The sequence below is a fragment of the Streptopelia decaocto genome, assembly GCF_964273445.1.
Source record: "Streptopelia decaocto genome assembly, chromosome: 1".
Classification (NCBI taxonomy): Eukaryota; Metazoa; Chordata; class Aves; order Columbiformes; family Columbidae; genus Streptopelia; species Streptopelia decaocto.
In genome coordinates, this window is record NC_138663.1 from 92,858,043 (window position 1) to 92,871,475 (window position 13,433).

Sequence of the window (13,433 nt, forward strand, 5' to 3'; positions counted from 1 at the left end):
CAGATCAAAGAACTAAATAAACTGTCACGATAGGGAAGAAATACCTGCAAGCTATACCAAGAAGGCGATATTATAATCTCTAATAAGGACATAAAAGACAAGTCATCTAAAGAAGTTCAGTACGTGGATCAGAAACAGAGTTTTTAGCAATGCCGCTGAAAAAAATCACCTCAAAAAATACTTGAAAGATCTGTGTAAAACCAATAATGAAAGCGAGAGAGAGAAACAGAGAAAGAGAAACATACAGACAGCAAATTGGGTGTTTACTTTGTAATATGGCACTGAAGAGTTTGCAATGCAGATCTTTATCACACTGCGACTGAATCCCAAATAGGCTAGCACTCTGAAGTGAATAGATTATTTCTCCTGGCAAACCTAGAGATTTTTCAAATTTGTAAACCAGTGCTTTAATAGGATACACTCTAGAACACTGACATTTCAAACACAGAAAGCAATCTTCTTAGATGAGAAATTAAAATAAGCAGTCCTGGAAGCATACCTAACCCATAGCCTCAGTCTCATTCTCACAGACCACCAAATCCCCATGTCCTAATAAAGGCAGCTTCTTTCTGCCATTGAGACTGAACAATTAAAACAAGATATTATCCCATTTAAACTATCTCTGTAAAGTCTGACTCTACCCAAGACATACATGCAATCTGACGGACATACTGCAGCACAGAGCTACAGCTGTTTAAATTGCTGTCCACAGCTGTGTCCCCTACCATTTTGCAATCCCCAAGGGCTCACAGAAGAATGCAACAAATACCCAGAGCACAACAGCTCCAATTCACAATCCAGGTACAAACCCATCTGGCAGGCTAAAATAAGTCACTGGACCATGAACTGCAGCAGCTGAGCCCCAGATACACAAACTTTCTCTGTCACAGGAGAGAGAATCCTTGGCAGGAAGGACAGGTAAACAACAACTGGGGTACCAGCATCTTAAACCACTCATGTTGTTTGGGAGTTATGAATGACCAGATGTCCAGTTGATTTAATATTACAAACCATGACATGAAAGAACACAGTGATCACTTAGCGTACACTGCTTGGCTTACAGAAATTGAAGGTTTGGAAGTTAACATTAGTTATACTGCTCTGTAACCTATTTGCTTTGATTGTGTTCTTCTGGAAGCATTAAGGATCATTATTTATCTTTCAACACAGGAGAGAAGTTCAATAATGAAATTTAAGAGATCCTTCTACTGTTGTGCAAAGTCTGCATCCGCTACTGGGTAATGAGCACAGGGCTGCACACAAGTGGTTTAAGATAGCAAAATGGGGGAAACCCCAAGCAAACAATTTATTTGAAGTGTATTACTTTAATCTGATCTTGACCAAAATGCTACAATTTACATGATTACAGCAACCAGGAAAATAGAATTCAAGTAACTCTAAATGCATGGCAACTTTACATGTGGTAATTCATTCTCCTATCATGGTATCGTTACACACACAAAGGCATATATAGAGAATGTGTCAGCGGTTAACAGATAGATCAGTACTGAATACATCTTTGGACATGATTATTTATGAGAGCAGTTTAGTGAAATGCATATTGTGCTTCCTTAATCCCATGTTAACAAGCAAGTAGAAAATAAGTAGTTTAGTAAAAGCGCCAGATAGAAAGTTTAATTAGAGGGACTTCATAGCAAGAAATAAATAGCAAAGTCCTGAAGGGCAAAAAGGAGCCTCCATTGCTGGGGAAGGGAAAAGAAGACAGATTCAGGGAAGATACAGCAGCATTAAGTTTCAAGCTTTAGGTAGAACAACTAAGCAAACGAGAAGTTTGTATAATACAACTTCGTGTATTATGGTATGTGAATTTTTTCAAGTGTCTCAAGCTTCAGGTCAAAATATGAAGTAACTGCCCTATTTAAATACGTAATATTAACTCTTCTCTTCTACGTTATCACAATAAAGATAATGTGAATTTATGTTTTAATTTCACATAGAGTGAAAGACCTGCCATATGTTCCTAAGATTCTTCAGCACCTTCATGTTCACTCTTAGCCTGAAAACCTGAATTCCAAGTATAGTTAGAAACCTGCTACTAGGTAAGCCAAAGTCTACAGTATTTTCATACAATTCAGGAGAGTCACATTGCATGATTTAGATCTGTATCTAATCAGAAGGCAGCAAAGACTGGTGGCAAGTGACATAGATAGAATCAAGGCTTTTAAGTGTAAAACGAAAAATGCTGGGTTTTTTCCCAGAGATTTTTCAAAACTTGTTGCTCTCAAGTCCATGTTTAAGCAACCATATACACAGTAAAATAAGCACTTTTCATATACTCATCTGAGATGAAAAAAAGAAATAGTCCTTTTACTACATTTCCTGGGAAGGAAACAGAAACAACCTCTGAAAAAAAAAAAAAAACTAGCTGTATTTACTGAAAATAGGCTATGCCTCACACGACAGTTTGTTGAATGCTATTGTATAAGAAACAAGCTTCACTATTACTGTGCAATGTACTCCTTAAATACACAGGACTATTTGAAGAGTCTCTAGAGAAAAATTAGGGACCAAGGAAAACAAGAGGCCACTTCTTTTTCTTCTCAGATACTATATATGCAAAGTTCTCTGATAACAGATTATGTATTTGGGGACAGTGGGGGGAACAACATGGACCTGGGCAGTTGCGGGGGGAAGGCAGGAAAGAATGTAAGGAAACTAACATCATGAAGTTTTTATTCAAAAGGACTGCAATAACTTTTGAAGCAGGTGAACAAACCCACTCCTTTCTCAATAGAAATTCAGTAAAATGGTAAGAAAAAAAAAAAAAAGAATCTACAAGCAGAGTCTCAGTTTATCCCCTCTTCATTTACAGAGAATTACTCTGTGGCATACATCAAAGTGAATAAAATAATTCTTCCATATCTTATTCCATATATGAAGTTATTTAGCTGTTCAATACTAAAAATTGTTTTACATTTTAGTTTAAAGTTCCCCTGTATGAGATAAATAATTGAAAAATTACATGACTTGTATTTGATATTGTTTACACGAAAATGCTGTTATGAGGAATATCACAAATCCCACAACAGGATGGCTGTATTAAACTTTTAGAAAATCATGCTTACCTTTTCTGTTGATATGAACTGAGGCCTATCGTTGTCTCAGTCTGTAATAGAAAAAAAAGAGTTTTGAATTTAAGATGCTGACAGCATTATACTTCCTGTGGGGAAAATATACCAGCAACTGTAACAGGTTAGTAGATCAGATCTTGAAAGACAAAAGAAGTTCTGACCTGGAGCAGAAAGCAAAATGCAATTGGCTTTTTCCAATTAATTACTTAAAGAAATCAAGCCTCTACTGAAAGACTGTTTGGCCCTGAACAAGAACTGCAGTCAGTTCCAGTGGAAGGAACTCCTACAAACTGCAAGAAAAGCAGCAACTTAACAACTTAGAAACTGGGAGGAAGAAAAAAGTCCAAGAAATAACATCGTAGGGAGTAAAAGAAAAGCCTAGCATAGATGTCAGAAACAAATTGCTAAGAAAAGCATATTAAAAAAATAACAGTAAAGCAATTATCTCACTGGTGTAATTTAACAAACTAGAAAACAAACAACTCTATAATCTCCATTTGATTAGGAAACTTCATCTCCTTCCCTCCTAATGATCTTCCAGCCTCTATTATTCATACCTTTATACTACTACTCTGCTGGACATTACAGTTAATTACCTGAAAACAAGAGGGGTTAAATTGTCTAATTCCAAGTAGTTTACCCTTGCCTAAAAAGCCCAGCTAGTTTAGAGGGCTGTGTTTGGAATGTCCTCCTGATACAGCAAAAGTTAAAACATACCTGACTTTGAAAACTTCTGTCTTCCCATAGTATTTGGAGACCAAACCAAGGATTTCAGTCCTCCCCTTAAAGGAATTTCATGACCAAGATGAATATTTGTCTTCCGGGAGTGGGAAGAAAGCTTACAGGCCTGTTAAGTCTATGGTGCACCTTGGCTCACCTGACACAGTTCACCTCTAGTATAAAGATGTCATTGGTTTGCAAAGGGAATACGAATTTCTCATAACTCATTTCAGAACTAAAATCAAGTCCCTTAGCTGGGTATTTGTTAATTTATATTTCAACTACAAACTACACTTTTCTTCCCTGTTTTTCCTAAGATAAAACTACTTTTTCTTAAAATATCTTTTAAACATATCATTACTTTAAAATGTCTCTAATAAAAGAAGATATAACTTTATTTTGCATTTATGGAGACATTTATTTGAAATTTTATAATTACTGCTATTAAATCACTTAGTCTACAAACATTAATGTTTGATTCATGTCAAGGATCAACTCTGGATTGCAAATCTAAGTAGTGTTTCAGATTTAGAAATGAAATTATTTGGTTTATTGACCCTGCAGTTATACCAGGCTAAAGAAAGCTGGAATTGTACTATTTATCATTGCAAAACAAAGCTAATCTATTTGTAACTTGAGGATTTACTTGCAGTTTTAAATGTTTAGGCAAAACATCAATTAGCTTTTTTGTTTTAAAATCTCTGAAATACAAGGGCAGATTGCCTTGCTACAGGGATGTTGCAGGAGGAAGAGGCTCATATGAAATTGTGCTTTGCAATAAAGCAGGATCACTGCAGTTTTTCCTCACTGAACACAATTCTAAGATACAAGGTCAGTTGTTTGATATTGCCAATTTGATTACAATTTAAAAATCAGCAAGTTTTCATTTAAACTTATGTATTACATTTGTACCATAGTTAGGAAAACGGGGTATTTCTTATTCTTCATTAAAACATATGGGCTTGTAAATCTTTCCATTAAGTTTTCCTAGCTAAGGTATATTGCTTACATACTGATAAGCTTTTAGGTCAGCTTCTTAATTTCACCCTCAATTTTCTGTTACCAATAAGACAGAAGTAAATAATGACAACTGCAGTGAATTGTTTCAGAATATTAATAGAAAATCAATTAAAAAGCAGAAATTTAAAATCAGTTTTAGTCAACTGATGAATGCTTAAGATACAAAATGTTTTGTATCTAAAACTTCCCAGGAAGTACAGCCTAACAAGTTAATTGATCAGCTCCGAAATCTAAATCATTTCATGAGAAAAAGCAGATTTCTGCCTCCCATACCTTATTTTAAACGCAGACTGGAAAGGTGAGTGCAAACCTTCCAGTTTTAAATAGCCACCCATTAATTTCTTAACTTGAAAAATAGATAGGAAACTGAATCAAAATGAATTGCCTGAAAACATTTTTTCTCCATCCAAAAAATGACTTGTGCTGTCAAAAGCTGGTTTAACTCTTCATATAAGTACTTGTTCAAAATATTAAGCCACTGACTTCCTCTGGTTCACAAGAGCTTGATTTTATAAGCTCTGCAGAAAATACACATTGCTTGAGTATTTTAAAAAGGGTTTTAATAAGCTTCAGACAGCTACTTATAATTACATATCCTTATTATCTACTTTTCTACCATAAATTTGACAAGCATGAATCACTGTCTGCCTTTCCAATTTAATTTTTCTTTTCTTTTCTTTTTTTTTTTAATTTTAAACTATGTAACTATCGCCTACAGCTTCCAGATGTACCCATTCAATCTTAAAGCATATCAGACTACATCTAGCACTGAGGGCTCTGCAAGAGATGCTGCACAGTCTAATCAGTAGGAACAGAGTAGTGCTGGCTTGTAAAGGCTAAAGAGCTCGAGTTATTTGACTGCTGCAAAGGGGGAAGTTGATCTTAACCACAGCCAGCTACTATCGATCTAGGCTAATTGACAATTTGCTCAATAAGTCTCAGCATTTATGATCTTTCTGCACATCTCTGATGAATGTACCAAATAGGTAAACTTCTGGTGTTGATAATGAGGAACTTTGGATCTGAAGATCACACAATACAATCAGTAATCAAGATATAACAAAAAATTACCCAAATCCAGTTTAAGTGTTTTCACTAGTATAATAACTGAAATAATCTGCTACTCCTCTCTACGAAACAACTGCACATATCCCTCTTTTTTTTTTTTTTTTTTAACTACATACAGTCATTTAAAGCCATTTTTCTCCTTATTTCACCAGTTCGATTCTTCCATGCTATGCATTCACACCACCGAGTTTCCTGCCTACTGGAGGGAGACAACCAAAAATTGCTGAGACAGTGTTCCCATGAAATACCATTACACAACTGTATTGGTTTTGGCTGGCATAATTTTCTTCATAATAGCATGGGGCTGTGTTTTGGACTTGTGACAAAACCAGTGTTGATAACACAGGGATGTTTTAGCTGTTGCTGAGCAGGGCTTGCACAGCACCAAGACCTTTTCTGCTCCTCACACCACCGGACCAGCGAGGAGATCGGGGGTGCACAAAGATTTGGGAGGGGACACAGCTGGGATAGCTGGCCCCAACTGACCAAAGGGATATTCCACACCATAAGGTGCCATGTTCAGTATATAAAGCTGGGGGAAGAAGAAGAAGGAATACGGGGAATGTTTGGAGTGATGGCATTTGTCTTCCCAAGTAACTGTTATGTATGACGGAGCCCGACTTTCCTGGAGATGGCTGAACACCTGCCTGCCCATGGGAAGTGGTGAAAAAATTCCTTGTTTCGCTTTGCTTGCACACACAGCTTTTGCTTTACTCATTAAACTGCTTTTATCTCAACCCACTAGTTTTCTCACTTTCAGTCTTCTGATTCTCTCCCCATCCCATCAGGAGGCAGTACGTAAGCGGCTGCATGGGCTGAGCTGTCAGGCTGGGGTTAAGCAACAAGAACAACTAAACTTGCGACTCCATGAAGTTAAGAGACATATTAACACCCTGCATTCCTTACCAATGTCCTGGAAAGCATACTATTTGCTACAACTATATACAACTTTCCTTTCAGCAACTGATTTTTCCTTAGAAACATAAGCTAAAGCACTTATTTAAATTACCAGCAGTTACCTGACAGATGAGGGAGTTAAAAGACTCAGATCCTATGACATAGCAACCAAAATAGTCATGACCAACACTGCCCCATCCTTGACAACTGGCTTTGGCACAAACAAAAGACCATGCTCTATTAGGTTTTAAATTATTCAATAGCGAAAGTTGTTTTTTATCTATGCTCTTCAGCATCATAACTGGCACTCAATACCTTTAGTATTAGTCTTAGTCTAAGATTCCACTCAGGCCACCTTTTAGACAGAGATCAAATTTAACTCCAGAAAAATACATAAATAAATGGAAATACACATCACTGACAATAGCTGACCTACTACATGGCCATGGCTGTAGTTAATTGATAGGAGTTAAATTCTCTGGCTGATCATACACTCCAGTTTTCCCATATTCTGAAATTAGAGATTTACTATTAAAATATTAGTCTACTATCTGCACATAAAGTTTAAAATCACAAATTACTTTGGTAGGACATCATATGTCTGAAATATACTTAAAATCCATCAAAGATTCACACTTACAAGGAAAAGCCTTGTTTTCACTTTCAGATGCCTATTAAACACAGGCAAAATGATAAATTAATTTCAATGGCACTTTTCATGTTTTCAGCAGGGGGTGGTTTGCTTTTTGGTTTGTTTGGGGGTGTGTATTTTGTTGTGTGGGTTTTCTTTTGGGTTTTACTTGGTGTGGAGCTGCTTTTTTTTTTTTTAATATCAGGGTCAATCAAGAGCAAAGAAACAGCATACCAACTTCAGCAGCTCATCAACCATAGCATCATGGAACTAAACCAAAAATAAATCTCATGTGGCAGTTTCTATAATTACCACTCATTTTTATTACATGTCAATCGTTAGAGTCATGTAGTAAACAAAAACATAGAAATGTGGTCAGTTACATGTTCTAAATACTATTTTTTTAATTTGATCTTCAAGTAAAATTGTGGACCTACTGTGCTGCAGTCTGGCATGCTATTTTTCCTATGTGACTGTACAAAACTGTCAAATGTCAAGAACAAAAACCATATACCACATCAACACACTATTTAAAGTGTAGCTTTTGTTGAATATTGTTGGTTTATCAAGTAAAGAGAAATAAAATAATGCTCTTTAATAAATATAGTCTTTATTTTCCTCCTGTAAAGAATATATCTGTAATAGAGCAGCATTAACAGAACATGATTTCTAGGAAAATTTTATTAAATCTTATCTGTACAGGAAAAGCATTACAAATAACAAAATACTACCTTGTAATATACAGATCAGAAAGAAGTCTGCATGTGCACACTATTAATATTTCAGAAGATATAAAAAGTTAAGTTACAGGCGAAAAAATTCAATTGGAATAATTTCTTGATCCAACTGACTGCCTAACAACAAATCAGCGCAAAATCAGTAGAAATATACAATTGAGTGAGAAAAAGAAGTGGGAGACGGAAAAATCACCCCTTTTACCAGTACTGGGGGTCTATAATCCTTCCAACCAAAAAGCCGTTTTCAAGTTTTGGAGACAGATATTTATTTTTTTTTAAACTTTAAAGACAGCGTATGCATTTATGTTGTTGCTACTAACAGTTGCATGCCTTAATTTATCTCTTATACAACCCTAGAAGGGTTAAACTGTAGGGATTTCAGAATAAAGATCTTGAGACAACTTGCATACTGTTAGAAAATGTGAAGGCAGTCAGCCAGCACCAGTTTCAAGACTTAAAACAACTTCTCTCCAGAGTCTCATATCCTCAAGAAAGACTTCACAGAGAACCTGGACTGAAAGCACAGCTTACAGACTCAGTACAGTTACGGAATGATACCAGACAACAATCTTGCTGACATGTCTTTAAAGACATACCCATGGTCGTTAACTTTAGCTAGAAAACACAAAACTTCACCAAAAGGAAAAAAAAAAAAAAGTGGTTAATTTTAATTTCTCACCAGCTTGTTTTAATAGCTATTCTTCACTTCGTGGTAAGAGGTCATATTACCTTGCACTACGTTCAGTCATCTAAACATAGGCATCTGCTGTCACCAGAGATTAATATCCTGGGGCAACCTGCCTAGTCTCAGACTGACATCCAGAAGGGCAGAGAGTTTCTCCTGTGTTCTCTGCCGTATCTGCCAGGTCCATGTAGATGTCTGGGACAGCCCAGGGCATCTCAAATAGCACTGGTTACCTGTGTTTAAGCAACTGAATTAAAGCCCTGAAGTCTTAAACAAGGATGGGGCAGGGAGGTGAAGCAAGGAGGTCCTCTTAATCAAGACCTGAGATTTCTGGACACCAAATACATCTCTTCCACGTTTACCAAAATTCTCAACAACCAAAGCTTTCTGGCTTCCCACATGAGAGTATCCACACTAATTTAAAAGACTCAGTAGGAAATAATAAATAAAATGTTCTGAAATGGTATTTTATAGTAAGGCTGGTTCCTTCATGTGAAAAGCTATCTGCCTCTTGCAACTAAATGTAGAGACTGCTACAAAACTGATACGTAGATGGCAGCTTAAAACTTCATTGCTGCATTCATGAGCTCTATGCTAATAAGTAGGATACATAATTAATGTAAGAAACATAATTAATGATGAATATCTTCCTTAAGGTAATGAAAAAATTGAATGTTGTAATCTGAAAGGTAGCTGAAAGTGGACTGAACTGAGTCATTCTTGCCATGCTCTTTCATGACCCAAACTCACATGAGGAAACAAAAACATCAATTGACTCTAGCTGATGCAACACATGCTATTGACTTTGGCTTTGCAAGAGTCACTCCTGGGCATCAATTAATTCTGTTTAAACTAAAGCCTGGGGATGGCAATTCTTCCTGTATGAGATGAAGAACCTGCCATTTTTTTCTAAGCGGCATGACTTCAGCTGCTCACAAGCAATGGCAATGAACTGAAATGGCTTTTCTGCTTTCATAAAATCACACACATTGGAAGAAAGCTCTGGAAGTCATCTAGTCAATGCTTGCTCAGGGGAAGTCTAGTTAGTACAGGTCACTCACAGCTTTGGGCCACTGAGTTCCAGATACCTTCAAATTCTACAGCTTCTTTGAGTAACCTGGTCCAGTGTTTGGTCACCCTCAAGTTTAAAAGCTTTTCTTCCTTACAAGAGTTTGGAATGTCACATGCTGAAAATTGTGTCCAAAATCTCTCATCCTTTCACTGTGCACAATGGAAAATCTGGCTCTTGTCAACTCTGCACTGCCCACAGTAATTAGTTTTCTCCTTGGTCTTCTAATGGCTGAAGAAACACACTCTAACATGAGAAGCATTCCAGACCTGATCATCTTTGTGTCCCTCTGCTGTGCTTGCTCCAGTATTTCAGTGCCCTCCTTGTACCCGGGTAGCCCAGACTGGACACAATACTCCAGCTGCAGCCCCACAAGTGCTTAAGGAGAGGGGAAATCACACCCCTTGTCTTCTGGCTCTACATTTGTTCATACACTTCAGTAAGCTGGCAGCCTTCTTTGCTACAAGGGCGCACAGCTAACTTATGTTCAACTTACTGTCTACCAGGACCACCCAGGTCATTTCTGCATTGCTACTGCCTACCCAGTCACACAGAGTTATTCCCTCACAGGTGCAGGACTTGCATTTGCCTTATGGCTGAATGTCATAAGGCTCCAGTTTGCCTACCAATGTCACCCTGAATACCAGCCCCGCCTTGAGTATACCAATTGTTTTGCTCAATTTGGTAGCATCCACAAACTCACTAAGAGTAATCTCCGTAACACCAGCCAGGCTGCTAATCATGGAATCATTTGGGTTGAAAAAGACCTTTCAGATCATTGAGTCCAACTGTTTAACTAGCACTGCCAAGTCTACCTCTAAACTATGTCCTTAAGAACATCATCTATATACAGAACTTTTAAACCCCTCCAAGGATGGTGACTCCACCACTCCACTGGGCAGCCTGTTCCAGTGCCTGACAACCCTTTCCGGGAAGAAATTGTTCCTCATATCCAATCTAAACCTCGCCTGGTGCAACTTGAGGCCATTTCCTCTTGTCCTATCACTTGCTACTCAGGAAAAGAGACCAACCCCCTCCATGCTACAACCTCCTTTCAGGTAGTTGTAGACAGCAATAAGGTCTCCCCTCAGCCTCCTTTTCTGCAGGCTGAACAGCCCCAGTTCCTCATCAGACTTGTGCTCCAGACCCCTCACCAGCTTTGTTGCCCTTCTCTGCACTCTCTCCAGCACCTCAATGTCTTTCTTGTCATGAGGGGCCCAAAACTGAACACAGTATTTGAGGTGCGGCCTCAACAGCACCAAGTACAGAGGGACTGATCACTTCTCTAGTCCTGCTGACCACACAGTTTCTGATACGAGCCAGGATGCTGTTGGCCTTCTTGGCCACCTGGGCACACTGCTGGCTCATGTTCAGCCAGCTGTCAATCAACACCCCAAGGTCCCTTTCCAACACTCCCAGGTTCTTCTCTGCTGGGCAGCTTTCCAGTTACTAATGAAGACATCAAGCAGTATTGTCCTCCGTATCAAGCTCCAGCACAGGTAACTGCCAGCTAAGCTATGTACTACAGCATACACCCATCAAGGTCAATGACCCACTTATGCGGTCTGCATCTTAGCAGTTTGGCTATATGGGTGTCAACGGAGGTCACATCAAAACCTTTTTAAAAGTCAACATACAATATGAAAATTTGACATAATAAAACTTTCATTCATTTAAACTTTCCACCACTAAAACTCTGTTGCTGATATACCAGAACTGAATGGTTGCCACTTCTGTTGAGATACTTCTCTACCATGCCGTTTGGAATGAAGTACAGATTATGCAGAAAATACTAAAATCTCTCCAGCAGGAGATGAGTGTTGCTCATCCCATGCATGTAACTGAGTTCTGTAGCATCCTCACAACAAAGTCACAGCAAGTCATGTTAAGGTTCTGTCTATTCGACATTTAGGACCATTGTGATTCTCATTACCAGCTTTTGTGACTAGCAGTTTACGGCAGTTTGTGAACAAAGACAGAAAATATGTATTAAGTAAATATAATAACACAGGTTCTCTTTTTCCCTGATTTTAGCTATTCTGCAAACCAGTAAATATGAGTAAAACAATTTTTAGGACTTCACCTCTAGAAAAGCATATTGCAGCAAGGGTAAGTGTAGTGATTCATATTACCAGAATCTGACTGAAGAGCCTTACCATTTTCCTTTTTCACTGTAGGAATATGCTACTTCAAAAATACTACTATGTAAATAGAAGTACCTTCCAAACACTTAGTCTGAATAGATCACTCTGGAATATAGTGGGCCCGACTACGCTGTGCAGGAAAAAAATCAGATACACAAGGTAAAAGCTCTCAAAATAAATAAGATGATGTGGGAAACAGTCTTTCATGAACTAAAAGCAAACATAAACATTGCTCTGAAAAATAAATTTTAATTTACTATTCTCTTTTTAAATAAAGTCCTCCAAAACTGAGACAGCATGTTGGCTTAACATGAAAGGATAATTTATTAAAAGCAACAGTTGTAGTTTATTTCAGGACTCCTAATATTTGCAGATGACATCATCGTCAGGGGCTTGAAGCATCTGTCAGGTCTGGACAAGGGTTCAAATAATCAGGACACACGGAGGAGGGGAAGTTCAGCTGAAGGAGAGCGCAAATCTGAAACTGGGAATAACTGAATAGGCTGCACCACACTAAAGAACAGAATGTGTCCAGAGAGCATAGTGAAACACAAACTACCTGACCAAACAAAATGCTGTCAAAAATCTGCAACTCATTTCAGAATTACTAGAACAAGCGTTATTACACAGGGAAGCAAGTAGCAACTACTCAGTCCTTTCCCAAAGCCTCAGCGTACTAATGTTCCAATTAAATGCTACGCTTTAAGTAGTGTGTAGACAAAAAAATCCAGGAAAGAAAGTTACACGGTGGTTTCAAAAATTTGCATGAAGAAGCTATAGGTGTCATTTAGTACAAAATTATCATGATAAAGAGAGGAAAAAAACCAATAAACTAACAAGAAACCAACTGACTGTTTATTGGAGAAAAAAGAAGCAGCAAAATCAGCTTAGGCATAAAACAAATAGGTACTCAAGGAAACTTTTAAAAGTTACTTCTTTAGAGGCTTTAAGAACAGGAGAGCCAAGCATCTGCCAACGTTAGTCTATCTACACACAACACTATCTGAAGAAAGTACTAGGTAATCTCCTGAGGACCATTCCAACCAAACAAATCTATGACTCTGTGAAGTGCCGACCATTTATATAGACATATAGACATCTGCAAATGCCTGCTAATGAAGAAAAAAAAAAAAAAAAAGAAAGAAACTCTATATCGCATTGAGCAATGGACAATTTATATCAGTACAATTCCTGCTCTAAGTTCAGGATGTAAATAAATTATTTGAAGAGTTCAAAAAGTTGCTGACTCCTTAAGGGGACTGATTCATGTGAACAATAGACAGAATTAGGAAATTCTCTCATTATTGTAATCTAATCCATGGTCAGAAGTAACATAAATTTATTCAGATATAAACCTTTCAACTAAACAT

The 13,433-nt window shown here is 37.6% G+C and overlaps 1 protein-coding gene across 2 annotated transcripts in view; it reads right to left on the reverse strand.

Annotated features, from left to right (window-relative positions):
• TMEM131 (transmembrane protein 131) overlaps nt 1–13,433 on the reverse strand; it is a 102,408-nt gene that overhangs the window by 65,016 nt on the left and 23,959 nt on the right. For both annotated transcript variants that reach the window (XM_082073169.1, XM_082073170.1), the window contains exon 3: nt 3,087–3,127. In XM_082073169.1, coding sequence (XP_081929295.1) covers nt 3,087–3,127 — 41 coding nt within the window. The remainder of the gene's footprint in view (nt 1–3,086; nt 3,128–13,433) is intronic.